We start from the raw sequence: 20,707 nt of genomic DNA on the forward strand, positions 1-20,707 counted from the left end.
TCCCTGTTACTGTGAAACTTGCATGTACAGGCCTGCTAGGGGTGTCATTCCAGCCCTTAGTCACTAGAGGGAGCTAGGGAACCCTAGTTTATATAAGGCCCAGTCAGGGAAAGGAAAGGCAGTCTAGAGTTGTAGTTGGAGACTAGACAATGTCTGAGTCAAGTCCAGGCCTGAAGCCTGCAGACCAGGAGAGGGTATTGCAGTCCCTGTAACCGGGTTCCAGATTCAAAGAGAAGGTTCCCCTCCTGAGTTCACCTATGCAGAAGCAGGAACACCTCAATTAAAGAGCCTGAGGAAGCTGAGAGAGAGAGACAGAGGCAAAGCTCAGAAAAGCAAGAGGTACTCAAGACAACAGAGGAGGTACTTGATAAAGATAAAACCAAGGATATAAGCCAGAGCTAGGGTATTGGGCCTTGGAGAAGAGTTTCTATGTTCCAGGATCAGTCAGGAATAGAGTGCAAGCCGCCTGTACTACAAATCCTGTGTCTAACACTCTGAATGTCACCTTGCTATATATATTGCCTGCATTAACTGTATTGAAAATCAACTGTCTGCAAAGGAACTGCGTTTCCGTTAATGTCCCTATATGATGACTACTAAAGTTTGAGTTCTGCTTTAACATCACGTGGTTCCTCAGTTATTCCTGCTATCAGCAAACGGCGTGCCACCGTTTAATTGGCACTGGCGTCACGAACATTTTCTCATCATCACCTGCCCTTGCAGAGAGTCAGCCGTCTCAGGTTAGTGTCTATTGCACTACAACACCCAGGAACATTTCTACACCTAACTTGAGTACGCTGCACCTCTCTTTTGGCGTCACGAACAGGATACGCACGCTTTCTAGTGCAAGAAGCGTGAACTTTGTGCCTTATACGGTTGACCTGTGACCAAAGTGACATATTGCCTGTTTTATTAAAGTGAATTTTGTGGACTGAAAAACATACTAAAAGTGTGCCAAAAACCTCCAAAAAGCGCTGTACAGTGTTGCGCTATCAAGAGGAAGAAAATCGCCACATTGGAGTGTGGTTTTATGGACTTTTCATCATCCTGCTTGCTGTCAGTGAATAGACAGCGTTTATACCCAAAGATGGCCGCTGAGCTTACTGAAATAACTGCTGCGTCATCTTCGTCCCGAAAAGGCGGGAAAAATTGGCGCCTTCCTGAGGAAATAGCGGGAAGGAGTTCAAGGTCAGGCGCCACTGCTTATCTGGACATTTGCATGTCGGCCAGCATGGACTCCGCCTTCCACATACTGGAATACCTGGGGGGTGACCTCCCAGTGCAATGGGAGGAGCTGGCTGAACTTGTGGGCGCCACCCTATCGCTCTCCGGAGAAGGATCGAGCATGTTGGAGAGTGAGCACCGCTTTGCTGCAACGTCCGCGCCTGAAATACCAAAAATATATGATATTGGTGTAGAGCCAGAAGAGGCTCCACCGGCCTACTCTCCGGGACCGGAGAAACCCGCCTGCCCGCCACGGGAGAAAGAACCAGAGCCCTGCTATGGCTCTTGGAGAGACTTCTTTCAGCCCTCTTTCAAGTGGTCCTCACTAATGGCAGAGATCCGGGAGGCCGCTATAAAGCGGAATACAAAGACCAAAATCTATTATGAGGAACTGACCAAGACTATCCATGAACGACACACCAACACCCAACCCCGCCTGGAAAGGAGAAAGGGGTTGGTGGTGTCCTTTGACAAAGCCCGTGGCTACGGGTTCATACAAGATTACCTGACTGGCAGAGACCTATATGTTAACAGAAGATCTGTCAAGAGAGACTACCTCCCTTCCTATCAGCACAGCCTCCGCGAGGGAGAGGAAGTGGAGTTCACCCCTGCCGAGAGCCTGAGAGGCCCTTATGCAACTGCTGTGACCCGTCCCACGAGAACCTGAGGACTGGGAGGCAGAAGAAGAAGACTACTCTGGCTGCGAGCGGGAACCGGAACGCTCTCCAGAGCCGGCCCATCACGCCTTCCAGGAGCGGAGCTCCTTCTTTGGGCCTAACGTCTTCTGGCAGCCAACCGTGTTGGAAAAATGGGTGAGCCCCTATCCTTCCCCCGAGCTGCCTCGTCGGGAGAAGACCATACAAGATATGGAAAACTTAAAAGGACTTCGCAATACCTTTGAGAACATCCGGAGGGGTCGGAGACCCGATGCATCACCAGAACCTGCAGAGGCCGAGTCCGCGCCATCGTTGACTGTACCTGCGCCGGCGGCGCCAGCAGATGACAGCGACTCTGACACGGAGAGCATCGGTGAACAGATTGTCCGGCTGGAGGAGAAGTTGCGGGAGCTGCGCAAGATCGCGACCGCCAGGATCCAGACGCCGCCAAAGAAGGACGAGGTAAGGGTGCCTGTCACCACCCGTAAACCACCGTCTGCTAATGTTGCTCCGTCAAGGCCCCAAGGAAGACCCGTTATTCCTGTGAGTTGCTACACCGAGCCCACCGGACCGCTTGCGGCGGCGGTACCAACTGTCTTACATCCCACAATTATCATGCCGGGACCAGTACGGTCCACCCAAGGGTTTACCCCTAGGCCCATGGGGCCAATACCTATTAGGGGCCCCTTTACCTTGCAGCTGCCCCCTAACACCGTTATGTGGGCCCATCCTCCTGTAGAGGACTACTACAGGCCGTATTTGCCAGCAGAGCCGGGTAATGACGATATACCCCTGTGAATCAGCCTGCTAGGCCTTTGATTTATTTCACCAAAGAATGATATTATTAACCCTTCCAGGACAGGAGTCCTATGTTTCCTGGTCGTTTGTTGCTGCTGCCAGTTCATCCACGGCTCAGTGGTAGGTGTTAACCACTGAAATCACAAGGTCAACAAAGCCAAGTTTGTTTCCAGGATCTCCTGCCTGCTTTTGCTATCCCACGCCAAGTTGTGCCTGTTCCTTTGTTGCACCTTTTACCTTAACCCCCTTTTCAGGTTGATCAGGGGTATTACAGCACTTGTTTTATATTGTGCAACTTGATACTAAGGAACCGTGCCCGGACACAGACTCAAAAGAACCTGAGCCTCTGAGATTCTTACTCTTTTTAAAGTGAATGTGCCCAGAGATGGACTCCACCGCACGAGAGCCTCTGTGATTTAATAGGAAAATAACCTGGGTACGGACTGATGTTTGTTCTTTGAGCCTCCAAGAACTTTTATACTGTTTTATCCATTTTACTGTTCTATTATGGACTTATTCATTGTCATGGACTATCCTGGTTATAATGCTACGCTGTGCCAGGTCAGCGCCCCAGTTCCATTCACTATCCTGAGAAGAAGAGAACGACGCCCCTTGTCACCAACCTTCACCTTTGCCAATTGGACCTGATATGAATGTAAATGCAGATGAATTACATATATGTATGCCTGCATGTCTCTTTTTCTGTTTCAGGTAGAGATTCCAGTTGGGCGAGCCCTGATGGAGTACGAGGTCGTACTCAGCTTAAATCAGTGGGGTATGTAGTGTACGGGGACTGTAATGCCCGTCACTACAGAAGGGTCACTTGTGTGCTGTCGTCCCCCTTATTCATGGGGAAGTTGGTATAAGTCATCTTTATAAAATGTAATGTAATGTAATGCTATGTATTTCCCTGTTACTGTGAAACTTGCATGTACAGGCCTGCTAGGGGTGTCATTCCAGCCCTTAGTCACTAGAGGGAGCTAGGGAACCCTAGTTTATATAAGGCCCAGTCAGGGAAAGGAAAGGCTAAGTTGTAGTTGGAGACTAGACAATGTCTGAGTCAAGTCCAGGCCTGAAGCCTGCAGACCAGGAGAGGGTATTGCAGTCCCTGTAACCGGGTTCCAGATTCAAAGAGAAGGTTCCCCTCCTGAGTTCACCTATGCAGAAGCAGGAACACCTCAATTAAAGAGCCTGAGGAAGCTGAGAGAGAGAGACAGAGGCAAAGCTCAGAAAAGCAAGAGGTACTCAAGACAACAGAGGAGGTACTTGATAAAGATAAAACCAAGGATATAAGCCAGAGCTAGGGTATTGGGCCTTGGAGAAGAGTTTCTATGTTCCAGGATCAGTCAGGAATAGAGTGCAAGCCGCCTGTACTACAAATCCTGTGTCTAACACTCTGAATGTCACCTTGCTATATATATTGCCTGCATCAACTGTATTGAAAATCAACTGTCTGCAAAGGAACTGCGTTTCCGTTAATGTCCCTATATGATGACTACTAAAGTTTGAGTTCTGCTTTAACATCACGTGGTTCCTCAGTTATTCCTGCTATCAGCAAACGGCGTGCCACCGTTTAATTGGCACTGGCGTCACGAACATTTTCTCATCATCACCTGCCCTTGCAGAGAGTCAGCCGTCTCAGGTTAGTGTCTATTGCACTACAACACCCAGGAACATTTCTACACCTAACTTGAGTACGCTGCACATCTGTCAGCTGATTTGTAGCTATAAAACTGTCTGACCTGTTACATGTGCACTTAGCAGCTGAAGACTTCTGTGTTGGTCCCATGTACATATGTGCCCTCATTGCTGAGAAAAATGATGTTTTAATATATGAAAATGAGCCTGTAGGAGCAATGGGGGTGTTGCCGTTACATTTAGAAGCTCCGCTTACCCTGCAACTGCTGCGCCCTCTGAATTTTCATTGACAGATCCATGCATATTGGCCCTAACAATCAAAGTGGAGAGGGCAAGGCAGTTGCAGAGAGAGCAGAAATTGTAGGTGTAGCACCCTGCTTGCTCCGAGAGCAGGGGTACTCAACTGGTGGACAGATGTCCAAATCCGGACCGTGGTTGCCAGCTCTCTGGACCCCTGCATGCACCCAGGTGCCGGCTCTCACAGGGTGCCAGAGCCTAGAAGCAATGAGCGCTTACATCAATACAGATGAAGCGCTCATTGCTGGAGCGCTGGGAGCTGCGGTCCTGTCACTCACCGCTCAGCTTCCCGCACTCCTCCCCTCCTTCAGGCTGGCGGCGCTCTGAAGTAGGAAGACTTTTCCCCTTTCCACCATTCAGACTGCAGACACAGAGCGTGCTGTCGGTGTGGGCGGAGCCTGCAGCCTGGAAATCTGCATAAGCTCCGCCCACATAGTGCTACAGAGCGATCTGTGTCTGCAGGGGAGAGAGGACTGTGAGCTTCAGGAACTGGACAAGGTGAGTAGTTACTGTGTTTGTTTTTTTGTTTGTTTTTCAACACAGAGGGGGCACAATTGGCATAACTACTCTGGAGGGGGCACAATGGGTATTGCAAATGTGAAGGGGGCACAATGGACATTTCTACTCTGGAGGGGGCACAATGGGTATTTCTACTCTGTAGGGGGCACAATGAGCATTTCTACTCTGTAGGGGGCACAATGGGCATTTCTACTCTGTAGGGGGCACAATGGGCATTTCTACTCTGTAGGGGGCACAATGGGCATTTCTACTCTGTAGGGGGCACAATGGGCATTTCTACTCTGTAGGGGGCACAATGGGCATTTCTACTGTGGAGGAGGCACAATGGGCATTGCTAATGTGAAGGGGGCACAATGGGCATTTCTACTATGGAGGGGGCACAGAGGGAATTGCTAATGTGAAAGGGGCACAGAGAGCATTACTACTCTGAAAGGGGCACATTGCACAGAGGGAATTACTACCATAAAGGCGGCACAGAGGGCATTATTACTGTGAAGGGGGCACAATGGGCATTACTAGCACAGAGGGCATTACTACTATTAAGGGGGCACAATGGGGATTTCTACTACGGAGGGTGCACAGAGGGCATTATCACTGTGAATGGGGCACAATGGACATTATTACTGTGAAGGGAGCACAATGGGCATTACTACTATTAAGGGGGCACAATAGGAATTATTACTATGAAGGGGTACAATGGGCATTACTACTATTAAGAGGCATTATTACTGTGAAGGGGGCACAATGGGGATTATTACTGTGAAGGGGCACAATGGGGATTATTACTGTGAAGAGGGCACAAAGAGGGCATTACAACTGTGAAGGAGCACAGATAGGGCATTAGTACTGTGAGGGGGCACTTAGGGTATTCATACTCTGTGGGGAGGAACTAACGAGGTATCGCAATCTGTCAGGGGCACCAAGGGATCACCCTGCTGTGAGGGTGTACTTATGGGTATCATACTCTGTGGAGCACTAAAGGGATATTGTGAGGAATATGGATTATTATATACGGCCAGCCCTGATTGTCAGTTGATTCACCTTTTGGCTTGTACACAGTCAGTGTACATGCAAAATATGTTCCCACCCCCCAGCCATCTGATTGTCAGCTAGCAAGGGAGAAAGCCCCAGGGGTCCAGGCTTCAAGGAGGCCTCAGGTGGATAATGTCACACCTCAACCAGCCAGTTTGGAGGCAACCAAATCTGCAGGAAAACCCCCAGCAGGGGTTACATTTCATAAGGAATTATAAATCGCCCTGCCATCGCAGGTGCAAACCGGATACATATTTGTCTTTGATGGAGGCATGCCAGGGAAGGGAGATATCCATATCTCCCCACAGAAACCCAATAGCGGCACCATGTTTGGACTCTAGTTGTAGCCAAAACCCAGGCGGATCCGTTGGTCCCAGAACCATCTCCCTGTGACCTTCTGGACTGGAGCTATAAACCCTAAAGAGTTTAGTGGGTCATTTGCAGCCAGTCCAGCAGGGGGTGGACCCCTCCCAAAGGCCGGGAGGGGAGGGGCTGGCTACATGTTAAAAGGCCGTGACCATAACGTGTCTTGTGAGATCGACGTAGGCGACGTCAATCGGGCACGAGGTGTGGTATTCGTCACAGATATCATACTGTCTAAGGGCCATTAAAGGGGCATCATTATTGTTAGAGGGCACTGAAAGGACATTCTTACTGTTTGGTCAGCAGAAAGGAGATTAGGTGGGTTTGGAGGTGTGGATTATTGTAAAAAAATAAAATAAATGCAGCGCTACACGCCAATGGTGTTGTTCCTCCTTACATATTTTTGTGTTTTGCAGCTCGGATCTTCATCCTACAGAAGACTCAGGTATGTGGACCTTTACAAAAAGTACTTGAGTACCCCTGTCCTAGAGGCTCATTTGCATATATAAAAACTTAATTTTTATTAGCAATCCCGCCACATTTGAGGATGGGACAAACACAGATGCCGTTGGCTGCCACGTGCACATGCAACAGGTCAGCCAGTTTCACAGGCCTTTAATGCCAAGACAGCGTTAGTAATGTTAGAGTGACATACAATGTGTACAATGTTGTGGCCTTGTGCTAAAAAAAATATAATAATAATCAATCATCCCCCAATGTACGCTCCATACTCCATAAGGACAAGAGGTTAAAGCAGAAATCTAGAATTTTTTAATAAATTATTAAAAAGAAAAAAATCAGACCATTTGCTATGACCCCTGAAATTTATCTCTGGGGATCTCCCAGTGGAGTAAGTGGGTTCATGCGGGAGTTCACATAGCAAATTGCTGCTCCTGACTGTGACCACTCTGCTAAAGCCTGTTGTAGATATGCCATGCAAAATTTTAACACAGCAGTGCTCTTAGGCTACTTTCACACTAGCGTTCTGCTGTCCGCTCGTGAGCTCCGTTTGAAGGGGCTCACGAGCGGAGCAGAACGCTTCCGTCCAGCCCTGATGCAGTCTGAATGGATGCGGATCCGCTCAGACTGCATCAGTCTGGCGGCGTTCAGCCTCCGCTCCGCTCGCCTCCGCACGGCCAGGCGGACAGCTGAACGCTGCTTGCAGCGTTCGGGTGTCCGCCTGGCCGTGCGGAGGCGTGCGGATCCGTCCAGACTTACAATGTAAGTCAATGGGAACGGATCCGCTTGAAGATGACACCATATGGCTCAATCTTCAAGCGGATCCGTCCCCCATTGACTTTACATTGAAAGTCTGAACGGATCCGCTCAGGCTACTTTCGCACTTAGAAATTTTTCTAAGTTATTAATGCAGACGGATCCGTACTGAACAGAGCCTCCGTCTGCATTAATATGATCGGATCCGTTCAGAACGGATCCGATCAAGCGCAAGTGTGAAAGTAGCCTTACAGAGATGCTTCAGCCCCTACAGTGCTCAGGTGACCAAAAAATTGCAATTCTAGCTATTTCTATAAAAAAAAATTGTTGTAAAAACTTTTTAAACCATTTTTTCTTTCAGGGAATTGAACCTGCGATCACTTGTACTGTATTACACCGTATAGGGTTTTTACAGGCAGGATGTAATAAAGATTGGTACATGGCAGGCCTGGGGCTTTCAGGAGGCCACCAGCTGCCGTGACAACTACTCAGACTCCGCAGCTGCATACGCAGGGTGCCAATAGAAGGGCAGAGGGAGCGCCCTCTGTCTAACCACTCAGAGGAAGGGTTAAACTGACAGCATTTCAAGTTATCTCTGATGCTGGGAGCGAGAGCAGGGTGCCAGCTATATATTACAGCTGGTAACTCCTGAGCCTATGCCATCAACTACAGTTGCCAAGAAGTTGTTGGAATTGAATGAAACGTTATATGTATGAATGTAATGGTGATATATGTAAGTCCATGGACTCATAGAGGTTCTGTATGGTATCCTGTGATACATTTGTCCACACATGTTGCAGCTGGGCTTGTAGATTATGCACACTCATAGGTTGCCGAAGCTGGTGTTCAAGTTGGTCCCATAAATGGTTGGCAATAATGTTGGCGACCAGGCAGGACAAGGAAGTGTTGCAATGTGGCAGAGACTCTCCTAGGAAACCCTTGCTTTGTGTGAGCGACCATTACCCTGCTGAAAAATGCCAGCTGGAAGCCCTGCCATGAAAGGCAAATAATCTGGCCGCAGGATGTTCTGCACATATCACTGAGCTGTTAGTGTCCCTCATAACACTACTAGGGGTGTCGACTGTCATATATGATGTCTCCCCAGATCATCACACCAGCAGTTGGGGCAGTGTGTTGCTCCACAGCTAAGGCAGGATTGAAGCGCTCACCATGAGGCCTCCATTCTCGAACCAGACCATCACGGGATCCCAAACAGAACTTGGATTATAAAGATAGTTCCATTCCGTAGCAGTCCAGGTTTCTCATTCACAATACCACTGCAAACGAAGGTGCCAGTAGCTGCCTGTCAATGGAAGGACATGTAATGGCACAACATTTCCTTCTGCTAAGCCTCTGGAAATGGTCTGGGTGTGAAGGTGCCATCTACAGGTGAAACTATTGTGCAAAGTTCATTTATTTCAGTAATGCAACTTAAAAGGTGAAACTAATATATGATATAGACTCATTACATGCAAAGCGAGATATTTCAAGCCTTTATTTGTTATAATTTGGATGATTATGGCTTACAGCTTATGAAACCCCAAAGTCACAATCTCAGGTACCCTTTGCTCAGGGGGGATGGATTAATTAGCTGACTAGAGTGTGACACTTTGAGCCCAGAATATTGAACCTTTTTACAAAATTCTAATTTTAAGCTGCATTAATGCAATTCCTTTTAAGTTGCATTACTGAAATAAATGAACTTTTGCACGATATTCTAATTTTCCGAGTTTCACCTGTATGGTGAACAATGGAACGGTGGGAGCTGTCTATGCTTGTTGGCAGATCAAATGATCTCCTCTACTGGTGGTCTGTCTGGTCCACCCAGAGCATATTCACCATGCATGAGTGCCCTCATGTAACCGCTGCTTTCAATACCTCCTAACAGCTATATAAGAACGGCCTAGATAGTGAGCAATTTGTTAAAATGACCATTCTGCTTTTTTCAGTCCAATAATTCGCCCCCTGTCAAAGTATGTCAACTGGCCAAAATGTTTTCGAATGTGTTATATAGGCCTGTCTACCAGTCACTAAGCGGTTTCTGCAGCCTCTGAAAGCCTTTTTTAGGACATTTGGGGAAGCACTTTAACTCCCTTTTGTGGCAAGACCCAGTATCTAATAAGATCACATCTGTATTAATTTACATATCCGCCTGGGAAATGACTAAGGGGCACATTTATTAAGACCGGCGTTAAAAACAGGCGTATAAAATGGTAAATGAGAGAGCCCTGCAGGGCCATCCCCTTCCACGCCCACTTTTTTAGACCTGGCATGAGCGGGGAAAAGTTGCAGATTGCGGCGCAAATGTCCTAATTTAGGCATATTTCTGTTCAATAAATGACCCCCTAAATGTCTATTTTTGTAGCGATCTGACATTTCTATCCGGGTGCATTATGCTTCTTGTCAATGAGTGTACCGACACTCAGCGACATAACAGTACGGCCCTGAACAGGCCATCAATATAAGATCAGTGGTGGTCTGACTCCCAGGACCTCAGTTGATCAGCTGTTTGAGGAAGCCCCAGTGCTCACTAGAGCGTACAGTGAGTGCCGCAGCCTCCTCACAGCTTACTAAGCGCAGCGCTGTCTATTGGTTAGCGGCTGTGTTTGGTATTACAGCTCAGCCCCATTCATTTGACTTGGGCTGAACTACGTCTAGGCCATATGACTGTGAAGCCACTTAGTCTAGAATGAGGCCTGAGCGCTCACAGAGAGCCGGGCCTCCTCATATGATTGGGGCAATTATCGAGCAGGAGCATTCCTAGGAAACCTTGTTCCTGATAACTGCCCCGTGTAAAGGTGTCAATGATCACCAGATGACCAAGCAAATGCTGGTTCATCAGGAGAAAGCGTTGCTGATGAGGGACCCAAAAGCATCGCTTCTGGGCAGCAAATCATGCTGTGTAAATCAGCTGCCAAGAAGCAATGCTTTTCTATGGCAAGAGACAGACTGCAGTAGCGGTTCATTTTCAATTTCTACCGGGTCATTCGGCCGATGTAAGAGGCCTTAAAGGGATATCCAGGATTAGAAAAACATGACTGCTTTCTTTAAAAAAAAACAGCACCTGTCCTCAGTGTGTGCAGTATTGCAGCTCAGACACACTGACTCCAATGGAGCTGAGCTGCAATACCAGGCACAACCTATTGACAGGGGTGGTGCTATTTTTGGAAGAAAACAGCCATGTTTTCTAATCCTAGATAACCCTTTTAAGCAGCATTACCACTTCTGTGTACATGGCACTTAAGATAAGCTATCAATATTAGATCAGTGAAGGCCTGACTGCCACCTCCCCTGCTGACCAGCTGTCTGAAGGAGCTTGATTCAAACTCTTCCTCGCCATGGTCATAAGGGTAAGGAGGCATGAAGAATTCGGGGATCCTTTATCATGTGTTAATGGTGGAAAAACCCTTACACTATCTCAGAATCAGGTGATTTGTTTACATTGTAATATAACAAAATAGCAAAGACAGGTGCACGCTGCAGTCTTACTAAACCCTCAAACTGGTTTTAAAATTGAGAGATTAGTCAACATGTCCTACGGTGTAGAACATGTCTAAGCCCGGGCACCACGCCAAGGTTTCTCAAGTAGCCCGGGACCTAACACTCTGCTAACTGGGCCGTATGGGCAATACCAGAAGCCAGTGGGCAAATTACAGGCGCATGAGGCCGACTCACAAACAACTCACCAGTTACCTCCAGCATGTGTCCATGCTTGCAATGGGAGGAGGGAGGAGTCTGCAAGTCCCACTCAAGACTGGCTGATAAGGCCCAGGCCTCACAGGTGCACCTAAATGTGGCCTGTAGATGGAAAACAGGCACATTTAAATTGGAGTTTATACACCTCCAAAAATCTCTATATATACAAACTAAAAAAGACTAGCGTGGTATTAGCAGGAGGTGCTCAAACCCACATGCAGTCGTGCATATATATAGGGGAGCAAATCCTGCACTTGTGGCCCGTTGCTAATGGCGATCCCCAGCAAAAATGCATACAGTGGAGGATGTGAGGCCTGGGCCATATCAGCCAGTCTTGAGTGGGAATCGCAGACTCCTCCCTCCTCCCATTGCAAGCATGGACACATGCTGGAGGTAACTGGTGAGTTGTTTGTGAGTCGGCCTCATGCTCCTGTAATTTGCCCACTGGCTTCTGGTATTGCCCATACGGCCCAGTTAGGAGAGTGTTAGGTCCCGGGCTACTTGAGAAACCTTGGCGTGGTGCCCGGGCTTAGACATGTTCTACACCGTAGGACATGTTGACTAATCTCTCAATTTTAAAACCAGTTTGAGGGTTTAGTAAGACCGCAGCGTGCACCTGTCTTTGCTATTTTGTTATATTGATTATGACATCCACATAATTACCATCTTGTGTAGGATGTCTATTGTGGTACTTGTGGTTCGCTGCGGGCATCCTCCACTGTATGCATTTTTGCTGGGGATCGCCATTAGCAACGGGCCACAAGTGCAGGATTTGCTCCCCTATATATATGCACGACTGCATGTGGGTTTGAGCACCTCCTGCTAATACCACGCTAGTCTTTTTCAGTTTGTTTACATTGTACCCTCTACTTTAAAACAGGGGCCCTGAACTGAAGGAGTCCACGCTGCGCAAGAGCGGTGCCCTCTCCATTCACTGCTATGGGAATGAGGGGAAATAGATGAGTGAGCGTACTCCTCTATTTTTGGAAGTCCCATGGCACTGAATGGAGAGCAAGCAATTCAAGCGTGGCCATCTCAGTTCACTGCTATGGAAATGTCAGAAATGGCCAAGCCATTGCTCCATTATTTTTGGAAGCCCCATAGTGGTGAATGGGGGGAGGCCGAGCACAATGCGGCCGCTCTCCCTTCGCTTCAGGGGCCCCGTCCTGAAAACAGAAGTGGGTCCTAGAGGTGAAACTCACACCTGGCTGACATTTATAGCATGTTCTAGAAATATACGATAAATGTTGAGATGGGACAACCCCTTTAACTTGGACATCTTCTGGAGACCATATTGTATACACCTACAATATATAATTCATACAGTGCAGCATAATATACTGAATATTCAATCATGGAATGATGGGAGACGGGCACAAAGATTGTTTTACCAGGTTTTTATTAATAGAAAACATTATCTTTTGTTGCACATTTAAACACTTTTGTTGGAACAGTATACAAACAGCTTCACAATTCAATGTCACTCTCATTAGGGTGTTCAATGTTGATCCCTTAGTTTATATCTCTTTTAAGTTTGTGATTTCTTAACATTAGTCCCCAAAAGCCTGGATTTAACTGGATATTCCCAAACCAAGAAATCTAGACAAAGACACACAGTTGTTTTTCCAACAAAATCACAAGACAACATACTATACTGAAATGACACAAATGTTTTTTTCTACGCATGTATGAAAAGCATTTGCTTTGAAAGACTCTCTATGTTTAAAGAAATATGTCCATTACTCTCTATAAAGTCCCTCAAAGTCCTTATTTAATTAATTGGCTTCCCATTGTTGGTACAAATGTAGGATATTTATATATATATGTTATTTTCCAGTTTTGAAGACTATTGGGGTCATTTATCAAACTGGTGTAAAGTAGAACTAACTTAGTTGCCCATAGCAAAAATTCTCCCATAATTTTCCAAATCGAAAGGTGGCATCTGATTAGTTGCTATGGCAACTAAGCCAGTTCTAACTGACACCAGTTTGATAAATGAACCCATATATCACTAAGACACTAAGGTCAGTTGCACACTAGCGTTTTGGGATCTGGCAGACTGTTTCGGCAGGGAACAGGCTGCTGAATCTCTCTGCATTCTGGCTTTGCCAGAAGCCTAAAACTTGCTTAGCTTAGTTATATATTGCTGTCCATCAGATTAAGGCCTCATGCACACAACAGTATTTTTTTGCGGTCCGCAAAAAGCTGTTCCGTGATCCGTTTCCGTGTGTCTTCCTTGATTTTTGGAGGATCACCAGACATGAAAAGTGAAAAAAAAATCTAAGACAAGTTTGCCTTGCAAATGATAGGAAAAAAACGGACGCGGACACACGGATGACAATCTTGTGTGCCTCTGTGTTTTTTAACGGACCCATTGACTTGAATGGGTCCGCGAACCGTTGTCCGTTGAAAGTCAATGGGTCCGCAGAAAATCACGGAAAACGGAACAACGGACACGGAACACAACAACGGTTGTGTGCATGAGGCCTAACAGTGCTATTTTTTTTTTCCAGAACTCGGACAAGTGTTTTTGAGTATACTGCTGGGCTTAAAAACCAAACAAACCATAACTCCAAAGCCCAAAGTAGAAATCCAGCACAGCCTATTTGGACCAGAAAGCATGATATACTAAGTACAAGTGAATATCTTAGGGTTAGTGTTGCCACAGTGTCAAGTCACAAGAACCCAATTCTTATATCACCAACTTTTGTTTTAAATATTATTGGGCTTGACTTAAGAGCTAAACTATATTCTGAATACCACAACCAAAAAAGAGGCATAGGAAAATCCTACCAGCAGAGGAGCCAAGAAACACAACAGTAAAGCCAACAAACAAACACATACACGCCACCAGTGTTGCATCGTATCTACCCTAGCTCTATGTATCACCAAAGAAAACTAAATGTGGCATTGCAGAGAAGGCACCTCAAAACACAAAATAAAATGATGTAGAATATAGAATTCATTCAAAGTAGCGAGCCATAGTTTTATTCACAGAATGTCTTGATGTGTACCCTGTACCATTTTACTTCAAGTGTAGTGCCACACCATAGAGGAGGACTGTATGCTAGTTAGGCCTATATTTTGCTCTAAATTCAAGTCAAGGAAACAACACAGAGACTGGCATTTTATGGAAATATCCATTACACATGCCCAACAGGACATTTTGGTTCATCTCACACAAGGTCCTTTTTTATCATGTGGATGTAACATTGTACAACAATTGAGGACAGCTAGAGAAAAAAAACCTACATGAACACTTGTCTGCTGAGCTTTGTATAATTTCCACAGCTAACCTTGAAAGGTCTTTCCAACTAATTTTATCAATAATATGGGAGAAATAAAGAGAAGAAAGACTGTCTTCTCAGTTGCAATTTTACTGAGCTGAAGACCAAAGGAATCTAAGGCTGGTTGAAAGAGCTTGGAAACCTATTAAAAAGGCAATTGTTCTCCAATGTGTCCCTAGCAACCAGAGTGTTTGATGTGTCTTAACCTCTCAGTTAGAAGTTGAATTGACCATGTGGTGGCTACAGACAAGGGAGGTGGCAGCTTAGCATGAACCTTAGCCCCCTTTCTGATGCTGCTTGACACTACCACATTCCTAGATGCCTACTACAATGGGATCTAGGTGCCTCTATCCCATTTTCATGATTTAACTACATTTCATCTTTCTTGTTTGCTAATAATCATCTCTCTGTGGAGATCAAACCTCTGTAAAGAGTCTCACTACCTATAAAACTAAGACCAACCTGGAATTACCACCTCTCCTGGGAATACCATAGCAGCCGTATGGTCTGTCTCTGTGATACATATACAATTGACACCAGGTTAAACCTTGCCTCAAACTGTGATGTTAATCAGAATTTTCGAAAAACGAATTTAGATGGAGAACATTCACTCTTCCAGCTCCACTGTGTAATACTAAAAACGAATTCAAGATGACCAATTAACACCCATTCATTTACCCTGTTCTATATTATTTTATAATATTTAACACTGTACATCTGGTGTCATGTTGATACTTTTGAAGATGGCATCCTGACATTTTGAGGAAAGGACTGCCATCACAAGATGAGTTGCACTTGTAGAAAGTTTTTTATTACTATACATTATTCCACTAAAGGGGGAGGTAGTTGGAGTTTATATTTCCGGGTGGGCATTTATTTTAAGACATTTACATTGATAACATTGTTTTAAGTGCTTTATATCTAAGTGCTTCTGTTCAAATACATAAAATATATCCAGAGGAGCCAATAGGAAAATGCAGTTGGTATATAACCAATACCTCCAATTTCCATTTGAACAAACTTAGTGTAAGGCCAAGATATTTGGTAAAATTCTTCATGTTTGGAGAAAATATTTTCATAAAATACAAAAGCCATTGAAATCTGTCTTGAGATAGATTAGTATCAATCTAACTTACATTCCAACTTGTATCGCCCTTGGTCTCATCTTCATAGCTGCTGCAAATCTGGAGAAATGTGCATTTTTATTTCATGTTAATCAGCTTCTGGGTGCAAGGAGGGTGTTACTGTCTCCTCACCGCTAAGACTTACAGACTAGGCAGTGAAAAAATATTCACACCTTGCCCTGAAGTCTCTTGGGAGCGTGTTCTGCGCACACAATGTACAAGGATGTTTTCACTCAGTCTCAGCAGTGGGATCGCGGCATAGGAGAAAGGGAGGCGAGCCTCTGGGTGCAATAGCACTGCTCTTGTTGCACCCAGAGGCTAATTAACCTAAAATAAAAACACTTATTTCTCCGGATTAGCTGCAGCTGTGATGATGGGACCAAGGGCTATACAAAGTAGCGTTCAGCACGTATCTGGAATGTAAGATGGATTGATACTGATCTATCTTGTGACAGATTCCCTTTAACCAAGTCTCTTCATGTACAGCACCAGTTTATGTTTAATCATCCCTATAAGGATTGGTGCTCTTTAAATGGCCAACAGCTAATATTCTGCACCGAGGAAGTGCATGCTTATATTAGGCTTTAAGCTATCAAGCCAACCACAAACAACATCTAGCCGTGCATACAGACAAAAACCTACTATGAGTTGGATATAAGTATGCACAATTATGACAATGACATTATCACACGGCACTATTGTTTTAAGCTCGTAGTCCTTTAGAATAATCCGAGCGTATTATAATTTACTAAATTCAACTTAAATGTACATACAGTAATTGGCTACTAAACATTCAATAATTAATATAACATTATTGGTTGTCCAACATAACAATAGAGAACACAGTTTGATAGCAATATAAAGAAAACACGACTTTATGGAGTGGAAACTAGCCTCACTTTTATTATTATACTGGCTGACTTATTTAGAGAACCCATTTTAAATATCTTATTAGGAAAGTATGAATTAATAGAAGCAGTACCATTTCAGACCTACATCTATTAGCCAGAAAGGAAAAAAATCTAACAAAAAAAACAATACAGTCTCTTACTATGGAGGACTCGGTACATCCCTCCATTACATGGGCAGCACCTTGATTTCAACAGACACTGTAATTCTTATTTTTCCCTGTGGGGGTGCTGCAGGGGGGTTATAAACTTGGTGCCCAGTCCTCACATAGATTGTATCTGATAATTAGGGTCCCAACAGCAGGACAGCTTTTGATCAGCTTACAGTAACATAAAAGGATAGCTTTTACCAGAAGGAACTGTTCAAAAAGCAAACTAAAGTTCTATCAATTTGTCCTTCTACATCTCTTCTTGTTAGAGGACAGCAGATAAATATATTAAAGTTTAAAAACTATGAATAATGGGATTTATATGTTCTGGTTCTGAACATTCATGTTCAGTCTACATCCATTTTTTTTTTAGGAATGGATAACCTTTTTTACTGACTTGATAAGAATGCTTAAAAGTCAGAATATCGCTGTGAGCGATGCAACTGCACTCTTATGTCCGCACAAGGAACCTGGTTCAACAATGGACTAATAGCCGATAATCACGTCTGCGCAACATTCTTATGTTGGCACATAGAGAATGTATTCCTTTATGTTTATGGCATGGCACAAACATAAGAGGAAAAAAAAAATCTGATTTTGGCGCAAGTCGTTTTTAAGTGCTTTTTGTTCATATAAGGTACAATTAAGATTCACGTTTAAACGTCTAGTAGGAAGTCAGAAGTGCTACAAGTGCTACTAGCAATTATTTCAGATTAAGTCATAAATATGCCATACAAATAGCTAAAGAAATCTCATAATCTACAAAAAGAGGGTGACTAAAGCCATGCCCCAGTACACACTACCAAAACAAGCTAATCTAGATTGCAGCACCTATCGGGACCAAGACGTCAAGCTATATAACCAATCAACCATGTCAACATTTCAACCCAGCACGTAATGAAATGGAATTTAAATCTAACATGCTCTTTTATTCCTGAGCCTCATACTAGTGATGCCAAGCTAACACAATACACATTACATCAAGGTTGGTTACTCAAGGCTTTTTATCAATGTTAATTGATCATGCCTACCTAATAGATATTGTTATGGCAGAAAGGCAACAAGTTGGGGTCTACAATGCTAGACTGTTAGAGAGAGAGAGAGAACATTTCCATGGGTTAGCATGTAGCAGCCCTATAGTAACTATAAGATAAACGTACAGTCCTGTAATAGCCACAAGATAAAGGTAATAGTTCTACTGAGGAAGCCAATGGAAATGTGTGTATATATATATATATAATTCCCCTACCAATTCCATTTTAGTTACAAGTATTAAGGTGTTTATGAAGACTAAGAGTCTAAGCAAACATTATTATGCATACTGCCACAACTCAAATGAAGCATTTACTGTGTCCTAATTTCCGCACCCCACCACTGCATCCGACAAGGATCCGGTGTGGGGAAGGGGGGGCAGTCAGTAGCTTAAATAGCAAGACAGCAAGGAAACTGTCTGAAAATCACTCTGTACAAGAGTAAATGAAATAGATACAAAACGCATTTAGCTTTTATCCCTTATGTACAAATTGTTAAAATGGCACTTGTAAGTGTTCCTCTTATTGGATTTCATTCTTTTTGCAGAAAGCCTGAGAGCAGTCAATAAAAACTGAGGAGCGAGCTGGAGTTGTGGTCAGTGCTTAAGGAAAATAAATGTACAGTAGGTACAGATCGGACAATAACATGCACCAGCCGTAGGTGGCAAAAAAGGTAAATTGGAGAAGAAAATAAAACAACGTCACAGCACATAAATACAAAAAAATAAACCCCATCTAACATACAAAAGCGTACAATAGGGTTATTACACTGAAAAAAAAGCAAATGGAAGAGATGAAAACTCAAGGTAAAGATATAATTACTTTAATTAAAAGAGTATCAAGTAAAAGAACACCGTGTTGGGTGATGTTAAAGTAATAATATTTAACCTTGCTCTATACTTGTTGATTTGTTAAATATATTAGAAAAGGTTATTCTAATATATATTATGGTTATTGTTATCAGCCACTCCTGTGGCTTCCATCTCCGGTGCGTTGTTGGCGAGCAATTACAAGTTCTTTTGATGCTTTCTTGCAGTCACTGGCGAGGCCCAAAAAGCACATCAAATTTATAAAGCATGTGGTAAGGTTGTACCGGATTCCAAATTCACTGCTGGTATAGTCATAGGGGAAAGTGTGATGGTAATTATGAAAGCCTTCACCTGGAAAAGGATAACACAAATTAGCAAGTAACACAGCAAGAAATGGTAACTAGTCACGTTCTATAGTTAAAGGGGTTGACGGCTTTAGACCCAAGTCAAAAAGCCAATTAACAGAGAGTCCCACTGATGGGACCCCCAGCTATCAGATGTAGTCTGAAGTGTTCAATGCTCCTGCCGCACCACCACAGGTGAAATGAGGAATGACATAATTCTCATTGAAATCTCATTGATGGCTACTATGCCATAACTGTCCTTAGTCAGAATACCCCTGTAAACCAGTAACACAACTCATGCTACATCCAGGCCCCAGTTATGACACAGAAGGCATTGTGTCTATGGTTATATGACAAGATCACAAAAGAACATTTGTTCAACCAACAGCTATTCCTCATAACCCCCATATACATGCACCCTTGGCTTGAGTGTATATGGCCAGCTTAAAGGGAACCTGTCACCTGGATTTTGGGTATAGAGCTGAGGACATGGGCTGCCTGATCGCCTCTAGCACATCCGCAATACCCAGTCCCCATAGCTCTGTGTGCTTTTTATTGTGTAAAAAAAACGATTTTATATATATGAAAATGAGGCTACTAACGTTTCCGGAGCCCAGCCACGCCCACTGTGAAGGAGCCCAGCACCGCCCCGCATTCCCCCAAATCTCCTCCTTGCTCCCCGACGTCACAAAGCTATAGTGCCGTAATCTCGCAATGCGCGAGCTAGTCGGCATAGTGTTCCTTCTCTGTGCTGGCATCAGCCTCAGGGAACAAACTGCGCATGCGCTAGCTCGCGTATCGCGAGATTACGTCGCTCTAGCGTTGTGACATCGGGGAGCAAGGAGAAGATTCGGAGGACGCGGGGCGGTGCTGGGCTCCTTCACAGTGGCCGTGGCTGGGCTCAGAGTCAGAGAACGCTGGACTCATCTCTCAAGCATGGAGGAGACAGGACTCATCTAAGGTTCATTTACATATCTATAAAATCGTTTTTTTGACACAATAAAAGCTATGGGGACTGGATATTGCAGATGTGCTAGTGGCAATCTAGCAGCCTATGTCCTCAGCTCTATACCCAAAATCCAGATGACAGGTTCCCTTTAAGGCTACTTTCACACTTGCGTTATTCTTTTCCGGCATGGAGTTCCGTCCTAGGGGCTCAATACCGGAAAAGAACTGATCAGTTTTATCCTAATGCATTCTGAATGGAGAGCAATCCGTTCAGGACGCATCAGGATTTCATCAGGTCAGTCTTTTTGCCTTTTCAGGACGGAGATAATACCGCTGCGGTTTTATCTCCGTCCAAAATTACAGAACACTTGCCGGAATGCCGTCATTTTTCCCCATTGAAATGCATTAATGCCAGATTCGGCCCCGAGTGTTTAGGCAAAACGGATCAGGCATTGCGGTCTGCGCATGCTCAGACCGCAATTTTTTTTTAAATAAATAAATGCCGGATCCGTTTTTCCGGATGACACTGGAGAGACGGATCCGGCATTTCAATGCATTTGTCATATGGATCAGGATCCTGATCCGTCTGAGAAATGCCATCAGTTTGCATACATTTTGATGGATCCAGCAGGCAGTTCCGGCGACAGAACTGCCTGCCGGAATTCTCTG

General features: G+C 44.7%; 1 protein-coding gene across 2 annotated transcripts in view; it reads right to left on the minus strand.

Annotated features, from left to right (window-relative positions):
* Nucleotides 1-13,931: 13,931 nt before the first annotated feature.
* SCD (stearoyl-CoA desaturase) overlaps nt 13,932-20,707 on the minus strand; it is a 69,521-nt gene continuing 62,745 nt past the window's right edge. For both annotated transcript variants that reach the window (XM_040437857.1, XM_040437858.1), the window contains exon 6: nt 13,932-19,097. In XM_040437857.1, coding sequence (XP_040293791.1) covers nt 18,898-19,097 — 200 coding nt within the window. In that variant the 3' untranslated portion in view covers nt 13,932-18,897. The remainder of the gene's footprint in view (nt 19,098-20,707) is intronic.

The sequence above is a fragment of the Bufo bufo genome, chromosome 6 (assembly GCF_905171765.1).
Source record: "Bufo bufo chromosome 6, aBufBuf1.1, whole genome shotgun sequence".
In the NCBI taxonomy this organism is placed as follows: Eukaryota; Metazoa; Chordata; class Amphibia; order Anura; family Bufonidae; genus Bufo; species Bufo bufo.